This window comes from Buteo buteo, chromosome 18, assembly GCF_964188355.1.
Source record: "Buteo buteo chromosome 18, bButBut1.hap1.1, whole genome shotgun sequence".
NCBI lineage: Eukaryota > Metazoa > Chordata > Aves > Accipitriformes > Accipitridae > Buteo > Buteo buteo.
In genome coordinates this window covers 9206842-9225898 of record NC_134188.1, presented here as the reverse complement: position 1 = coordinate 9225898, position 19057 = coordinate 9206842, and the positions used below count along the sequence as shown (strand labels likewise).

At 36.4% G+C, this 19057-nt stretch overlaps 1 protein-coding gene across 2 annotated transcripts in view; it reads right to left on the bottom strand.

Annotated features, from left to right (window-relative positions):
* Window positions 1-19057, bottom strand: part of RDX (radixin) — a 41884-nt gene that overhangs the window by 20464 nt on the left and 2363 nt on the right. The window contains exons 1-3 of one of the 2 annotated variants that reach the window (XM_075049970.1): window positions 16526-16755; window positions 13129-13200; window positions 2692-2775 (exon numbers count right to left, since the gene is read on the bottom strand). In XM_075049970.1, coding sequence (XP_074906071.1) covers window positions 2692-2775; window positions 13129-13140 — 96 coding nt within the window. In that variant the 5' untranslated portion in view covers window positions 13141-13200; window positions 16526-16755. Of the gene's footprint in view, window positions 1-2691; window positions 2776-13128; window positions 13201-16525; window positions 16756-19057 lie in introns of those variants that run through there. The other variant, XM_075049969.1, reaches the window with a different exon arrangement.

Genomic DNA, 19057 nt, shown 5'->3' with positions numbered 1-19057 from the left:
GATATGAAAATAAGTACAGAATGAGAAACTTAGGAGTTCGATTCTGGCTCAAAAGTTTCATTAAGTGGCTTCAAGCAAGTCTTCAATCACATCTGTAAAACAGATTTATCCACTGTCACATCCTACAACTTGACTATTAATAGGCAGTAAAAACTTCTTGAAGAACAGCAACCAGAGCAGTAGACATGTTTTAGCAAATCAAAACATATACATAAAGACAACCTAGCAAGAATTTCACTGAGTCAGCTTCCAAAAGACCATAAGGGAGGCTTCCAAGATATCTGAAAAGGACAGTGGGCTGTAACTTGAGATAAAGGAGACAACCCTCCCATTCTTTCTGAATGGCAACTACAGTAAACCAGAGGTACTGATGCTCAGTGCTATCACCTTATTGAAAACAACCCCCACCGTTACCAGTGTGTGGAAAGATACCCATCACAGGGTTGTTCTCCTAGGAAAGTTATAGATGCTAAATTGGTTTACTAAGGAGGACTTGTCTTTTGGAGGACAGATCCCCTCTTGCCCATTCTGACCACTGACAGGATAGACAGAAGTACTAGTGATAAATATGTCAAGACACCTTCTGAAATACGAGCAGTTTTGAAAAAACGGGTCTGTGCAATAAATAGTAACTTTACTGAGTTTCAAAATGTAAGAGAAAAAGAGAAAGCCACAGATGTCAAATGATGAATTCTTGTCTGCTAGCAGATGAAGATGATGAAAACACACGAATGGAATGGGAAACAAATAACAACTCCAGAAGACACCAGTTAAAAGCTTAAAAGAACCATTGACTGAAAAAAGGACAAGTTGTTCACCAAAAATATAGGGGAGCACTACAAAACAGCTAAACTTATGGAGAGGTTATTTTCTGCAAGCAATAACCAACAAGTCTACCGTCATGCCCACAAAAATTTCTGTATAAACCTTGGAGACCCATCTCAGTAACAGTGCTATTCAATTCTCTTTCTATAGAGAAACAGAATAACTTTTGTCTGAAAATTTCATGCTGGTTTTGCAATACAATTCAGCTCCTGATGTTACTCTGTGGAACTCGCATATGCGTTTAAGACTGTGCTGAAAATGCTTCTGTCACACACAACTACGCTGGCTGATTTTGCTTGACCTAACAATTTTTCAATTTAAGCTTCCAGAAGTTGATTGTAAGAACTGGTGAGATGTCAAACGCCACACAGTGAATAGAGGAACAAAGCTGAAGAGAGCATGAAAAAGAATTCAGAGCTGTATCTTTGTTCCCTGTTTGTGAATGCCCCAATTTGGATGAACCTGATTACCTGGGCACAAGACGTTACACAGCAGAATGTCACCCCACCCAATACTGCATGGCAGAAGATAGCAAAGGTTGGCAAAAGACAAGTTACAGCTTGAGGCTTCTGTGCCACAGAATACTGTACTTTTTATTTGATGGTGGTGTTGGTTAGACAAAAAGCAGCTCCTTTCTTCAAGAAGTCTTTGTAAGAGTCATGAAGTCTATTCCTATGTAGAGGCTGAAGATATACTGCTACTGATGTTAGAGAAAGGGGTGGGGGTAGAAGTTTTAAGAGTCAGACAGTCATTTCAAACAATAATTGCAAATGAAATTTCATTCATCTAAAAGAAAAAGCTCAATCAACATTGTACTCCTTTCAACTTATATACTAAGACATTTAATCAACTCTTAAAGGTCAATTAAAAGTTTAAGGGTTCTTAAAGAACTCTTTCAATGCGTTACTTTCTCGTAATACCCAGTACTACATACTTTAAGCATCTCTAATAGAGTGGACAGAAACAACAGTTCTACTAGACATAATTGTTGGTATAGTTAAATGGTTTTTGAAGAGTAATTTCGAATATTTCTGCATTTTTAATTAAATGCATACAACTTGGATCTAGATAATATAACGTATTTATTGGTTTCTTGAGGAAAAAAACCCAACACATTTACAAACTTCTATTCTTAACATTTTCTAGAACGGTCCACAACCTAGATCAAAAAATTGTTTCAAGATTTTGATGGCTAACAGCACGTGAAAGGAATGCAAGAACAACCTTTTTTAAGAAGTCATTCATTTAGCCCATTTGACTGGTGTACAACAGACTCTATCAAGTGAGAATGTGTAGTTCTGATGGGTCTGCAACCCATAAGCACAAAGCCATCATTTTCATGTTTCCACTTAATTTTTTTTATTATTATTAACTTAAATTTTAAACTGGATCATAGGACAACATTACTCTTCTAACATTTGAGAAGTGAAAAAGTATCTACAGCTTCCATTCTGGGGAAAAAAAATAGATTATCTTAGCTTCCCTTAATGGACTTATTGTTACATTCATTATTAGTGAAGGCTATATAAGTTTTAGAATTATGTGTATAAGAAATTTATATCACAGTTCCAACTATAATGTGATTAGACGTAAAAAATACCATTAATTTCAAAGCATGCGTATTAATTTGAATACGTATGATTCAGCTGAAGCCTCACTGTTAACCTATTTACACAGAGTTCTCTTTGAATTTAGTAAGTTTCATGAGAAGTAATGAGGAAGTTCAAACAGAGAATAGCTTAGATAATCTAAGGAAAAGCGTAATCTATACATAAGAACACTTCCGCTTTCTCAAACTATGCCTTAATACCCACAATAGTTTTATGTGTTTGTACACATACATACACAGAGACACATATAAGTTACCTGATCAAAAAGCTGTTTGCCTGTGGTATTGGGCTGGATGGCAAATTCCAACTCTGCATCCATTGTTGTTACTCTGACATTGATCTACAGAAAATAAAGAAATATTACTGTAACAGTGTAATGCTTCTATATACTGTAATTAGCCTGTAAGAAACAATATATGGCAAGTCAATTCAACATTGTAATGGTCTTTTAGACACACAGACCACAGCAGACAAAAAATGGAGAATTTGAATCTGCAAAAAATCTCATCTTGTATTTCATATATACAGGATAATATTTAACACTAGGTTTGAAGGTCAAACCAGGAACCAAAGTTCAAAATTAATTTAAATTGGATAGCTGACGTGACTACTGAACACTGAAAGAACACTGCGACATTCAGCTGCTGGGCACTATCTTTCAGTGGGCTTCCCAAATGTGTGCGAATGAAAAAGTTCCTAGTCATATACATATCATTTTAAGGTATTTATACTTGGCAATATAAAAAGACAAGCAGCCTCCTGCCCCACCATTTCTAAAATTAAGAGGTTCAGCAGTCTTAAACTATATAGGGCTAGAGCTTGTACACCTCAGGACAGACCAATAGCAGATTTTCCATCAGTGGAAGGAGGAACTACAGAAGTTGGCTTCCTTTAATACTGATCCCATTCAATTCCCTTATTATAATACTGAAAAAACCACCACTATTCAATGAACTTCTTCCTTCTCCTGAAGTAGAGGATGATTTTCCAGATGACTCCTGACAGTCACTATTTTTATTTGCTCTAAAACAAGCAGTCAAATATTCCAGGAGATATCTGGAAGCCTATCTTACTTGGAAGTACAACAGCCTGTTCCAATTTCTCTTCAACTGGTACACACAGAAGTGAGAATTTTCATGAAACAGAACAAAGTGTTAAATACACAGTACTGTCTTCTCACTGTTAGAATGGTCCTCTATTCCTACTGCCAGGGTATCACATTTTATTTATCTTTAGTGAATAGGAATATAAAGTGTTAAAGGTCAAATCTACTTTGCTGTAAATGTGAAAAACAGAAACATGAAACTTAAATAAGACACATAGATATATTCTAATTTCTCTCTCTCTACTATAAAATATGGAACATGAATAAATTAGGACTTGTATTACGGGTTCTTACACTACTTGATCTATGCCTGTGTAACCATTTCCATTAACTATTTCCCTAATTTTGCCACCAGGTGGAATACTTTGAGAAGTGAGAGCCTGGAAAAGTCTCTGCCAATACAGAACACAAAAGGGAGATCTAAGGTGCAGAAACAAAAACTGCAGAGAAGTTTGTCCCCGTACAACAGAATAAGCTTGTTCACTCCTTTCTTTAGTGTCAAGGTAAACAACTTTGGGCATGAGCTGGACACACAAGACAAGAGTAGCAGGAGTCCAAGGACCTCTAGGTTATAGACCTACAAACAAGGAAGATATCAGGGGGTTAGCAAACTTTTTTTTGTGTGCAAGCACTGATAAAGAAAAAGGAGTTGAAGGCTTTGGAGTAAAAGATAGTAAACTTCTACTGCAAAAAAAATTAAAGGTTGTGTGTCAGGAGGAGGGAAAAGAGGTGTTTTCTGTAGATTCTCTTACTCTGCTCATTTCAAGAAAAAAAAAATTGCTTATTCTCTAGCAGAACAACCCATTTTAAATGGTAGGTCTAACTCACTGCCAGTTGCACTGGCTTAAGTGTGTGGGGCTGCCCCTTAATTACAAGAAGTTAGTTTTTTTAAAGCAGTTTTTCAATTTTTTTAAAAAAGCCTGCTTTAGGGCAGCTACAAATAAGCAAGTTACAAAGCATAAGGCTAAAATATAACTTTATTAAATGCCAAAGCACTGTTATGTAACAGCACCACTGCCAAAACAAGAAGCATCACAGAAGATCTACAAAGCACAGCAAGTTCAACTAACTGCAGCAGACTTAAGACTTGCAGCAGAAACTTCTTACACTAATATTCTTGTAACAAATGTCATCTTCTACAAATGCAATAATTACTACCTGAGAGTCTATATACCTCACAAGAATTAAAATACTCAAACAGTAAAATAATAGATGTAATACAGAGGGAAACTCAACACAGCCTGTAGATTCTGTTTGCTTCTGGATGTTACTGCCTCAAATAAAAGCTGAGTGCTGTAACAGTACACAGCTGCTACGTCTGCAATAGATACAAATACACATTAGGAGTATCTGGTCACTTATATGCATTACAGTAACTGCTTAAGTCTTCAGCAATTTTCTTTTTCTTTGAACTTCTGATTAACAGATCACCCAACTGCTAATTAATATTTACACTTTCAGTTCTAAGTCACAAATTAAATTGTAGCAATATTAAAATGTTGACTTTTGCAATATGAGTTATTTAAGAAAAGACTTACAAAGTTAAACACTACACTGGATCATTTTCCTTCTGAAGACATTTGCACTGACTTAGATTTTTAGCATACAAATACCAAGCTTTTACAACCTTGTAACATTGTTTCACAGCTTCAGTTATTTCTGGGCATGGGAAATAAGTTTACTTTTGGCAAAACCTGAGACTGAGCCCAGAAGTTTTACTTATCTAATCCAAATGTCGGTCATACAGCACACTCTCAACAAAATCAAACCTCTGGTGTCAAGTTTTGTTGTCTGTAAAATAAAGCTAACCAACTACATTAAGAAGAGTCATGGGGGTAGTTTCCACATTATAAATAAGGCAGGGAATTGAGAAAACACAGGCAGAGAAAGAAGGCTCAGTAAATGCAGCAATGAACTGTCACTCATGCAATCTGCTGTTGGGTATCCAGCTACTTTGAAGCAACACTCCTCATGTGACATTGGTGACAGAGGGAAATTATCTGAACCACAAATTATGAAGACAGACACTAATCTGAACATAATTACCCTGAACCAACTTTACCACATGAATACGGAATAGGAAGGAGCTCTTGCAACAGTGACAAGAGAAATGTATGAAGGTTTCCTGTAGCTAGCGTTGGAAGGCTACCACTACTCATACCACAAGACCCATTTAACACCTGCTTTTCAATCTTGCTCTCACCAGGATTATACATCTTCCTTCAAACTTCAGAAACTATGACAAAGCACTAGACAAGACTTAAGGCAATTACTTCAGCTGCTCAGTCGTGAGACAAATCCCGTTCTGCTGTGCATGGGCTCAGGGCAAGAGCTGCAACAAGTCTCACTTGGTATATTCATATGTAATTTTGACTGCCTTCTAAGGATCCTACTCTGGTAAGCTAATCAAGAAACTCTCTAGGTGGTTCTGCAATTCGTAGTATGCCTGAGTAAGCTTTTTTTTTTTAAGGTTAAAAAGTGGCTATATGCAAACATTATTTTTGGTGTCACAATTTAACAATTTGTATCATTTATTACTGACCTAGAGATCTCTATGCAAATATTAAATACTAAAATATCATGGTGGTCATGTCAGGGAAATACTTAAAAATGCTATTCTAGGCTTAGTAACTGGGTAACTTAGACTTTGTGAATCCTCTGTCAAGGTCCATGTGGTGAGAGATCCTCCCCTCATCCTCCACAGATCAGGCAACATCATACCTGAACGGCAGCTCTGCGATGACAGCCAGAATTGACATCAGGCAATACAGCACTCCTAGACCAGCCCTCTTACATCCCGCACTAGAAATCACTGACTTAGGCCACTGCAACGTACACAGTAAAAAAAACCCAAAACAAAAAAAAAACCCCAAAACACTAACTCCCTCCCTACCCCCCCAACAAACAACCAAAAAACTCTAATACTTCCAACATCCAACCCATGGAACTATATACGGGTTTAATGCAAAGGGTGTAAGACAGCTTCTCACCTCCCACTTTAGATATGTGGCTACACTGATGTTCATCCAGTAAAGCTAGGACAAGAAGCGCACTCTTGTGCTGGGAAGAAGGTGGCATTTAAAAAAAGACCCCTACAACCCATAGGCAAAATGTGAACACCTTTAGGGTTTGCCTCTTTCTGGCAGAATTCCATCCTGAATACATTCCCTGTATGCAACTATACATTAAGTTACATAAGCCAAGCATCTAGACAAGCACAGGCTGCATTTTAATGGCCATAATGGAAAAGATAAAAGGACAGTTTAATGCATTACTTTAATTTTTTTAAAAATCCTAAGAAGAAGAAAATGCTTAGCACAAAGTTTTCTTCAGCTGGCTACCTTTAAGAGTGCATTTTTATAAACAGAGTTCCTGTAAGAGGGTATAAAGAACACGGTGAAGTTTAGCATACCATAGAAAAAAGCCTGCTGGACGTTTAGGAAAACACTACTGCAAAGGTCTGTTTTAGAGCACCAAGTCTCTGTTTAGAATACCAATACCTACCTCGTAGCTTTTAAAGTGACTATTTAGCTTGACTCATTTGCCTACACCGAACAATATAAACAAGTGGCCAGGAACAGAAACCTTTCACCATTAAAGGATCACCAAACATTTGGAAAAAATTTGCTACATAAAGTATAGTTTTTCTTATTTCTAACAAAACTGCTTTGTCCCAATATCCGGATACATACACATATTTTTTTTAATCTATTTGTAATAAACTTTTCCCAAATAATAATACTTTAAACCCTTGCACTGTGACAGTTATCTTCTTCACCTTATAGAATCATAGAATATTTTGGGTTGGAAGGGACCTTTCAACGTCATCTAGTCCACCCACCCTGCAATGAGCAGGGACATCTTCAATTAGATCAGGTTGCTCAAAGCGCCATCCAACCTGGCCTTGAACATTTCCAGGGATGAGGCATCTACCACCTCTCTGGGCAACCTGTTCCAGTGTTTCACCACTCTCATTGTAAAAAACGTCTTCCTTATATCTAGCCTGAATCTACCCTCTTTTAGTTTAAAACCATTAATACTTGTCCTATCACAACAGGGCCTGCTAAAAAGTCTGTCCCCATCTTTCTTATAAGATCCCTTTAAGTACTGGAAGGCTGCTATAAGGTCTTCCCAGAGCCTTCTCTTCTCCAGGATGAACAACCCCAACTCTCTCAGCGTTTCCTCACAGGAGAGGTGTTCCACCCCTCTGATCATTTTTGTGGCCCTCCTCTGGACCCGCTCCACCAGGTCCATGTCTTTCCTGTGCTGAGGACCCCAGAGCTGGATGCAGGTGGGGTCTCATGAGAGCAGAATAAAGGGGACAATCACCTCCCTTGACCTGCTGGCCATGCTGCTTTTGATGCAGCCCAGGATACGGTTGGCTTTCTGGGCTGAAGTGCACATTGCTGGCTCATGTCCAGCTTTTCATCCACCAGTACCCCAAGTCCTTCTCAGCAGGGCTGCTCTCAACCCCTTCATCTCCCAGCCAGTATTGATACTGGGGGTTGCCCTGACCCAGCTGCAGGACCTTGCACTTGGCCTTGTTGAACCTCATGAGGTTCACATGGGTCCATTTCTCAAGCTTGTCCAGGTCCTTGGCATCAGAACTAGCGGTCTGAGTTTATCTGTATTTTACCAGACCTGCTTCAGAATGATTAAACGTGGTCAAGGGAAGGGGAAGAACATATACATACATACATGTTGATTATTCTTTGTGAAGGGAGCAACTGATGTTTTGATAACAAATGTTGCTAGTGGGTTATGAGGACATTTGCCACAGCTCACAAAATAGTATTTATAAAAACAGTCTAAAGCAATTTATCTATGAAAGAATTTATCCAACCGATAAAGAGCATAGTTAATGAACACACCTGGAACAATAAACATCCATGTCCACATATTAAAAGCACACATTTCATATGGGAATTATATTTTTGCTGTATTCTTTCACTGCTTTGAGGATTTGAAAAAACATTTCTAAATTTCCTTGTAGTATCTAACTTCAACTCTCCACAAGTTCATGGGATATTGCACAGTCACCACATTAACCTTTAGACCTCTCCTGAAATGTAGATACAGTCCATATAATATGCACGAAAACTGCTATTAGCTTAATAGTCCAATACTTCCTATTACTGTACTTCAGCCATCATTCACAGATATTAGTCATGGCACTTCAGCTTTCATCAGGAAGCCCAAAACTGAGTAGGTACCAGTATTTAGTAACAAAGCTATTTAAAAATTACATGAAAAAGGTTTCCAGTCAGTTTGCTTTGTTTTAATAAATGAATATGAATTAGTCACATGTAAGAGCCACAGAAACCATTACAATTCTTATTTATAAGAAAACTGCATATAGCAAAAAAGGTTTCTTCCAAAAGTTTCTTCACACTAGTTCAGCCAATTACTGTATCAAGTTCGCATATTAAATTATTTGTGTTAAGGAGTAGCAGTATATTGGTCCCACTGCTTTACACACTGTATATACACAGTACACCCGCTGCATCAAACTCAAAGCAGACATAGGAAGAGATGCAAGAGAAAAAATGCATGAAGATGATAACATAAAAAGGCAAGGATTAAACAGCATTAGAAACAGAAGGCTACAGAATAATGGCAAATAGATTTTACTAATAGACAAATCAAAAGAAAGCAGTCATCCAAACTGACATCACCTATTTATGCTGCAGAAATAAATCATATATTCAAACCACAATTCAAATACTGCACTACACATCTCAAAGGTTTTCCTGTAAAACAATACTCTAGTCAAAAATTAATGTATACACTATGTCAATTCAACCACCTCACAGAAATTAACTTGATCTTGGAAATGATAATTCAAATTTTAAACATCCATTATTCCAGAATCTGATATCTACTCCTTCTGAATACACTACATTGTAAAATGTTGAAGTCTAAAAAGAGAATTCTCTGTTAATCTGAGTAACTTTGACATCTACTCGTTACTACCCAGCGTAATGCTTTCTCTTTCATGCCTTGTAGTCTTGTACAAAACCGCTGCGAACTACCAGCAAAAACAGCTAATGACTTTAACTCCTCTTACACCCTATAAATGCAGCTAATATTTCAGTCAATTAAACCTAATCTTCTTAGCCTATGAAATGATTAACAGTTATGTAACTAATGATGTCTAATTTTAGTTTCTATGTTTCTATTTTTGGTGAAGATTGGGGAAAATGGCATACAGCTGAGAAACATTTTCTATCTGTTCTTTTAGTAAGAAAGCACTGAAAGTAAGATTCAACAAGTATTCTATTCTTCAGTAAGCAGAGAACTAAGCACACTGACAACAGCCCTATTAACAGCTCCGATTTTGATTACAGCAGCAAAGACCTCATTAAACAAAATCACCAGTTGTTGGGGGTTTTTTTTGATGAATCACAACACAAGCTAAGTGAAACTTAATTTTGTACTGCTAGGCAGAACTAAGAATATTAAGTCTCAGAACTATTATTTTTTTTAAAGTAGCAGAGATGCTGAGTGAACTGCTTGAAACAATGGAAAGCCACTTTGTTATAAACACAGCCAAAGTGAACAACAGACTTTTCTACTGAAGGAATCAAACAAGAAAACATTTCAATAATGTATATTTTTCAGACACATATTACCTTAATATCTCAGGACAATATATTAAAGTCACTTTTACCCTTTCAAAACAGCCTTTTCACTCAAGCTATTTAACCTAGTAGCCTCTAAGAGAGAAAATCCCAAAAGCATAAGAACAATGACCTTTTACTACCATGTATAAGAAGATCATTCACAGCAGCAGACTGAGACTTCCAGGAAAAATGAAATATCCTTGCTTTAAATTCAGCTATGCCAAGACCCTTTACTGGTCTCATTTACTTTATTTTGTCTGGAATACTACATAACTTTTCAACATGAAAGCAAAAAAGTGAAACCCAAATCTATTCCATTGATTTTGCTGTGATTTAGTGTCTACTGATTTCATTTAAACTGATCTATAGCTTAATTATTTGTTATGCATAACAAAAAAAATTCATTCCAAAAACATGGAGAGAATTTACTTATAGTTGTACTGCACAGGATCACATATTTAGAGGACAACCAGATTTTCTGAAAATTATTAATTGGATCATTACAGCAGAATCTGGAAAAAAACCCCAACCTAAATAGGTCACAGTAATACAGATAGGAAAGCTATAAAATAACTGTCAAAATTCTCACCAGTTACATTAACTGGGTTTTCTTAGTTCTTAACCATGATTATTTCATTAGTTTTCAAGTTAGAAGACCTCCAAAAACAAAACTACAGAATGCTGACAGTCTTATTGCAACAGCTGTCAAAAATAAAGAACAAGGAGTTGAAGCACAAATAGTTTCCGGACTAGAAGTACATTCGGTTATTGTGGATTGTCTTTAAAGACAACTGGTGAGAGCTATAGTGAATGCCCAGAGCAAAAGACATTCTACAGTCCAGTGCTATCAAATCCTAGCAGAACAGCAAGGCTCTTCAAAGAACAATGTTAGATTCATTAACCATAACCAATGACTAGGCTTTTACAGTCTCCAAAGAAGGGAGAAAAAAAAAAAATATAAAAAGGGAGGGAGGATCGCTCCAAAGCAATCTACCATTTAAGAAGCAACCAGAGCATAATCTGAGGTTTGATTTTTATAGGTAAAATTACTTAATCTTTGGCACGTGTGCTACTTCTTCATTCACTGATTACAAATTACAATTACAGCAACCTGTAGTTTACAGGAAGAAATCCATATGACATTGAGAAATGTAATCAATTTAATTTAATTTCTTAATGGCTCCTTCCACTTGGCTTCCTTCTAAGATCTCACATGTGCCTACATCATCAAGAGACATAGGAGAACATCCCAACATACGAGAACTCCATATATAAAGCCCCTCATAAAAGGAAAAAAAGATAAATTGTCTTTGGCATGAGTCCAGCTTCTTTCCTAAGATCTGGTAGCTAATTTCCATTCCTAGGGTGGATTGTGAGCTTTTCTAACACCTCTGCAATCTCAGTTCTAAAGATATTGCTTTCCTTGTGAACAATCCTAAAACTGTATTTCCTACAATTCTCTCAGGTCCTTAAAATAGAGGGAACCCTGCCTGCGTAAATTTCATGGTTCCAATCCCAGAATTTAAGAAGAAGTAATCTTACTCAGGCTGTCTTTTTTTCTAGTCACCGCTTCTGTGACTTCATTGCTTTGTACCTGCACGGAGCTGGGGGCCTCAGGAACCACAAGAGCTCACAGTGACTTTTTGCCTTATTCTTAAAACACAGTCTTCCAGTTGAGCAGCTCCATCAAAGGCACTACTCAATTATCATAGCCAGGACTCAAAAAGGTCAGAAAACATTATGCTGCTAATTCACTTTCCTGTCCTTAATAGTGCAGCTTTCTGCAAGAAGGGGGCAGGATACAAATAACTACTTCCAACTTCAGAAAGTGCTAAGATACTGCCCCCAGTCCACAGGGGGGAAACAAGAAATTACAGAAACAGTATGGTATGGCCAGTTGGTCAGCAGACCAACAGCAAAGCTCAGAACAGAACTTCTAGCCCTTGGACAGTCCCATGCTCACATTATTCATTAAGCTATACCAGTTCCAAATAGTGGCACGCAATACAGGCTATTTACACTGATTCATTTCTGATTAATAGGAAAAAAACCTTTTACACATCTATGTATATGTGTACACACATGCACACAGATGTATTTATTCTTAGTAACAGATCTGCCCTGCTCCTAATCTACTACCTCAATGAAACATCAGTAAACAAAGAAAGCCTGAAGGCTATTACATAAACCAATTGAGTTGAATAGAAATAATCTCCCTGACAATTTGGTTCCCTTTCTGAATGCTTTGCTCACTGGATACAAGAGGAAGAGACAACCAAAAGTCATTTAGCACATGGCAGGTGAAATCCTAAGCAACCAATATTACATCAACAGCAAAAGAATCAAGCTGCTGAATAATTATCTCCTCAAAGAATTATAGGGCTGTTATTGAAACAGAAGTTGGAGATTATTTTTTTCCCCTGGATAGAGAATGGATGAACCTTTATCTCAGCTGAAGATAAACAGGAGACCACAAACATTGCTTATTTCCTCCCTTCAACACTTACCTTCTACGTTATACCCTCTACTATGGTAAAACCACCACCTAACTTAGCACTGTCACTGTCACAGACGCTTTACACACATTCTGTCTTCCCCTGCCAGATCCTGCAGCAAATCCTTCCACTGATTTTCACAGACGTTGAGGCAGGCTCAAATTATGCCTCCATTAACTGCTATATGTCATGTCATCTCATCTCAAAGTCAACAATTCCTGAAAAGCCATTCCTCCTGCCAGCCAAATGGGCTCTAAGTTCACTGTGGTTTATAAGTAACGCCCCTATCTCCAAGCACTGAGCTTTCTTGATCTTTTCTCACATTGGTATTAACTATCTCAACTCTAATTGTACATTACCAGATCTTATGAAATTTAGAAAGGGCAGAGTCAAAACTAGAGCTGTTATAAGATCACAACTCTAAAATGTGAAAACCCTGTTAGATTTTAGATACGGAAACAGCTACTTACTGGTTTCGGCATTTTTCTTGTTTTCTTTAGTCTCTTGTCCACTTCAGCCTTCTACAAGCTCTTTGTCCCCTTCTGTCAAAAACAAATTAAAAGGGTTGGGTTTAAGTTTATTAAAACAGAGTTAATGTACATCACAGCAAATAGTACAAATCCCAAAGCAGGTAAACAAGTGCTCTACATATACACAATATACTTTTCAGTAGATGACATAAACAAAGAGCAACTAAGTTAGCCAGTACCAGAATCTACAGGTCTTTTAGTAGTAACCTCCACATTTTGTAGAATATTAATCCACTAATGTTAGAATGAAGAGACAACAGTTCAAGTGCTACAAATTCTTTTTAACACTTTTGATATCAGACATCATCTAATATTAAAAACCTTCAACATTATTTATGAGGAAGTAAAATTTGTACAGGGAAGTCCAAAAGCTGCAATTTAATCTACCAACTCTAGCCAAACCTGAAACATCATGAAAACAAAGAAAAAACCTAACATAGTTTTAAAGCATCAAAACTGTATTTCATGTCTATAAAAGCATCCATTTCTCTCAGTGAAGGAATGATACAGTCACTTTTCCCAAATGAAGAGAAATGCAAGTACACCATCACAGTAAAAAAGCAAGAAAATCTGCTCTGCTTAAAATAATAGAGCTTTTTTTTAAAAAAAGCGGAAAGGCTGTAAGTTATGTCTACATGGTAATGAAAGTATGCAGTATTGTGTTCTGTTCCAAAAAAGTATTTATACCTTGAAATAAAATATGCTTGCATTGTTATTGGTAGATAGCATCCTGCCTCCTTTTCAATTCATTCTAACTCAAAAAGAATAAGCAGCTAGTCACCTTCTCACACACTTTGGAAGTAATGAATTCCATGAATCAGTGCTGCTGCTGGTCTGCAATGAGTACCAAAGATTGCATTGCCTTCAAAAATAATAATTTTTCAAAAACTGGAATTACAATTATACTAAGAAAAATGACAGTTACATACTACTCAGAATAATCCAAGATTCCAGTATTATAACTCCATGACTGCATCAGATAAATTAATTACTCTGAACATTTTGGTTTTCTCAATCTTTTTAAGCACTTCTGAAAATTTTATTTATCAAAAGCAAATTTTTGTATAAATGATTTCACATTCATAAAGAAAAATGCAAATACGGTATTGTATACAATTACAAAAGAAGTTATTTTTCCTTACTTCTTGGCAATAAAAAATACAGTAAATATTAGAAACATTTGCACAGCAACCTAAGGTGCACTAGCATTTCATTTTTATTTCTTCTAATCTGCAGAGATACATTTGAAAAGAGGAACTGGAACAAAGATAAAGGATGAAAAGGGAATTTAAGAAGCATCAGTGTTGTTGGCTGGTAAAGAAAGATGAATGTTTAGACTAAAGATTATGGAAAGAGAGATCTAATGGTATAATGCAGATATGGAGCAAATTTTGTTTAATGAAAAATCAGCCTGAAAAAATTAAAACAGTATCTTGAAGTTATATTCATTACGATATAATTAACATAGCACAACTATAAAGGTATAATACTATGTTCGCCTAGCATAAAGACAATTACATTCCAGTAGATTATTTTTTTTAATTACGGAAGATATTCTAAAGTATTGGATAGTATGAGTAAGACTACTATTCTAAGACATTGTTCAATATATTATTGAAAAATAGGAATACGCTTTTCCTCAATTTCCTCCCCCTCCCTTTTTTTTTTTTTTTTTTAAAGAAAAAAAATGGGGTTTGGGTGCTTCCAACACTGGCTTTTGATAAAATCCAACAGCATGTTTCCAGTTCACAGAAGAGATTGCCCCCTCTTCTCCCCTCTTTCCCAAATGTACTCCTCAGAAAAATTTAGAAGACTAGTAAAAAGCAAAACAAGCTTGGCTGTAATATCTGCTAACAGTAAGCAGGATTCCGAGCTGCAGTAATCCCTGTGTTCACCTTCTTGACAGTAGAGGCTCATTGCTTGCACAACTGAAGGCAGATTGAAGCCCTAAAGTTAAACTCAGTTAATTAACGATGCAAAAGCTAAATTAAGATTCTCATCCACCATTTTATAAACGTGCCAACTCAACAGTATTAAAAGGAATAGAAAGTAGCACAACTATTTTTATGTGCCTATAGTTATGTTAGCATTGAAAAGAAGGGGTATGGTAAGATGACTGCTACTAAGTCTATTCTCCAGGAGACAAATGAGAGCATATGGCACAAGGCCGAGATACATGTTATCAACTGATTACTTTCTGAGGTCTTTCCAAGAGAGACCATGTCTATCTCTTTCTAAAACGACTGTTATACCCTGATACATTTTATCACTGCAAATTCTTCCATAAATATGACACAACTTTTTGCTTTGGGTTTTACCCAAACATTTTGTTAAATTGCTATCAACTCTAAATTACTTATTTGAAAACACATTTTAAAACCTTACGGTAATTTTTAAAATCAGAAATCCGACTACTAAGTATTATAGGATAGTTCTATGTCATCAAATCACAGCTGGTAGACATGTAATTTAAATGAATTTACAGAATTAACATTTATTGTTCCCATGCAATAAAACAAAGATATCAGCTAAAAGTAAGAATCCTCTTGTGCAAAACTCAATAAAAATGAAGTCTCACTGTCAGCCCCACAGATCTCACAGGCCTGATAAATTATCACAGTACATGAGCAATAGAAAAAAATTTATGCAAAACAAGTAATAGCCCAGGTATTTTTTGCTGAAGTGTTTGCTGTAATACCTTTTACTAGAGTAAAAAAAAAAAATTAATAAATTTTTTTTTTTTAAAAGAAATTTAATAGATTTAGAGCCAACTATGTTGAACTTCTTTCTATTTCAGATAATAAAGACCTTGTGCCATATTATAAAGGGGGGGGATAAAACTCAAATGATAGGGTCTACAACTTAAATCCATGGACCGTTGTTTCCATTTCATATACAATGCAAAACACAGTCTGTGTCTATGTGCTTTCATACTCAAAATGTTATGCAATTTCAAAACAATATACTCACACAAAAGCATTGCAACTAAGTGTTGCATGTATATAAAAATCAAGAAGTTCACAGATCTTAAAACTGTGCAAAAAACGAAATCAAATAAGCACTGAATAGAAAAATAACACCCCATCTTTCACAGTTATTGGCACCAGCTAACATTAAAAACAAAACAAATAGAAGAAAAATATTTGGCCAAAAGAAACCAAAAATCACTGCCAGGCAAAATATTGTGCATCTCCACTATTATTACTGGAGTGGGAGTTCACTTCTGCTACTTATGTGTTTCCACTAAATTTATATTTAGTGGGCGCAACCATATCAGTTTTAGTAAATGTTTATCTTTGAAACAATTAATTACTTATACTTTTATCTTAACACTCACATGAAATGGCATTGCAAATAGAGGCAAAAAAACCCAGTCAACTGGGATTGGGAATGATATCCCTGTCTCCTCCTGCATTCTGAAACGAGCTTGTGACCTACTAGACATAAAGGCTCATCACTTTGGCATTTCAATTCCCAAAGGTGTCTCTTCCAAGTCAGGATTAGCAGGGTTGTGATTTTGCAGAGTTCCTACTGCTACAACACTCCAGCCCTCAAGACCTTCACAACATACGCAGTAATCTGGACTCTGGAACAAAATACCAAAATATCAGCAGGCTCCACAACACAAACAAAAATCATCCAGAACTTCAAGAATTCACTTGAAATGAAGAACTGTGATTTTAATTCATTTCACTACAAGGCAGTTAGGACTTTTAAATCAGTATCATCCATGTTTCCAGTTATGCCACAGAAGCCAACAAATAAAGCAATTGTTGAAAGATGACAAAGAAAGCTTTCTTTGGAAAATGATGGTGCCTAAAATGCTTGATGCCAAAATTCTGTCAAATAATTTATGCAGCAGCTGTTTTCAAAAGAAACATTCATACACACACCCATGGGTCTGAGGTCAGGTGAGGATGGGACAGGAGGCAGAAGGCTTGAGCAGGATGCCTGGATGGCAGAGAACCAAGCCTCAAAAGCAGGATCCCTATCTCACAGTTTAGGATCTTCTCCCACCAGCAGTCTCTTCAGCAGTGTGCCTCCTAAGCTCTAGCAAGAGGTTCATCATCTATTTTCCTACATACAGATGGCAGGGACCACAGAGCTTTAGCCACAGCAGTATAACTAACTCATTTATTTACAGGAACTTATTTAAAATTAATATACTTTTTCTTTTCAAAGTCTTATACCATTCCATTTTTTGTGATAACTAAAAGTTTTAGGTCTTTGGGGAGGCAGCAATAGGCAACTTACAGGCCACTGTACCTGACTAACTGGTCTCAGCTTTCTACAAAAACACCTCGCCTCTCTACTCCAAAGCAGCCTGTGAATGCCTGTAGGGCAATCATCTTTTATGCTAACAGCTCCCTAATGACACACTTGCTGCAATTCAATAAAGAAGTTCATTTGCCACAGACTTTACTTCGGCATACATCTTTTTCAGAGGGACAGAGAGGTCGTCTACACAATTGTCTGCGATGTAAGCAAACCAAGGGGGGAACCAAAACAAGCCATCTATCTCACAAAAGAGTAAAATAAGAAAAATAGAGACCTGAATTCTATAACTAACACATAATAATAGGTATTTGACCAGTGCTATATATCACATGCAGAGTTTTACATACTAACTTTTTTTTTTTTTTTTTTGAGTACTGTAACTTTACCTTCTTAAAACCACCATTCCCCCCAACCCTCCCTTCCCTGAAACACCTGAGGTAGGCTTGCTGTCTCTCTGGAAAATAACTGCAATATAACCAGTACAACTGTTATGCAGTAAATGTATTTATAGTTAAATATATTTTGAAGAGTGAAGTGTTTCTTCTAAACTGGAGTTCCTGAAGTGAAAACTTGGCAGTTGCCAACACAGTAGTTAAACAAAAAGCAACACAGACCAGCCAAAGAATATTAGTGCAACACTTGCAGTTTTACAAGTTAATAAACCAGTGTGCTATAGATGTGCTATACAATTTACATACAGTTAGTATTTATTAAGCTTAGTAACCCTAACTTCAAATTTTAGCTTCAAAGTACCCACAGCTGCACTACTTGAAATAACTCTAAGATTTTGAAGAGTCCTACAATGACAGGATGGCCAGTCTTCCCATTTACATCTGATATACAAGCAAACACGGAAATTAAGAAGCGTGACTGATGCAGGTACTCTGTTGTTTCAAAGTGAAATAAACCTTTCTCTAAAAATATAGTTAGAAACGAATTATGACATAATAAAAATTCTGGGTATATCCCATTTCAAAACCAGGTATTCTATTTTCTGAATGATGCTGTTAAGTGTCTTATAACTAGTTCCATAAAATAAAGGAAACTTATGAACATGAACTGGCCACTTGCATCAGTCTCCATACAGAGTAGCTAGAGGTCTTAAATCAAAATGTTCTAGTGTAAAGATTATTAACTCCCTTTTTGGGCCAATGTAATATGTGTTTTTCCTTGTACTACATGACTTGAAGGTTTCATTTCACAGAGTGATTAATAAGTGTCTGAAGCAGAAAGGAAAAAGAGTTTTTTAAATTCAAAACGCAGCTAAGAATTAGCCTACTGGTAAAGTTAGCCCACAGATGCAGCCCTTCACTGTTGAAAGGGAAGGGTTTACCTAGGCCCCTTCAGCTCTGGCATAAACTCACTGAGCACACAAGATACACAAGATACACTGAGTGCTGCTTTAATGGATCACTATCTTTCAACAATCAGGACTTTCTTCAGAAGTTTGTATAAAGCTTTGTTTACATTTACAGACTTGAAAATCCTCCCTTTCTTCTACTCCCACAGACTCCTAATGTAAAGTGATAGGACAGCTTTGATGTATTTAACACATCTAATAGAAAGAATACCTTAACCAACTTCCCTCTTT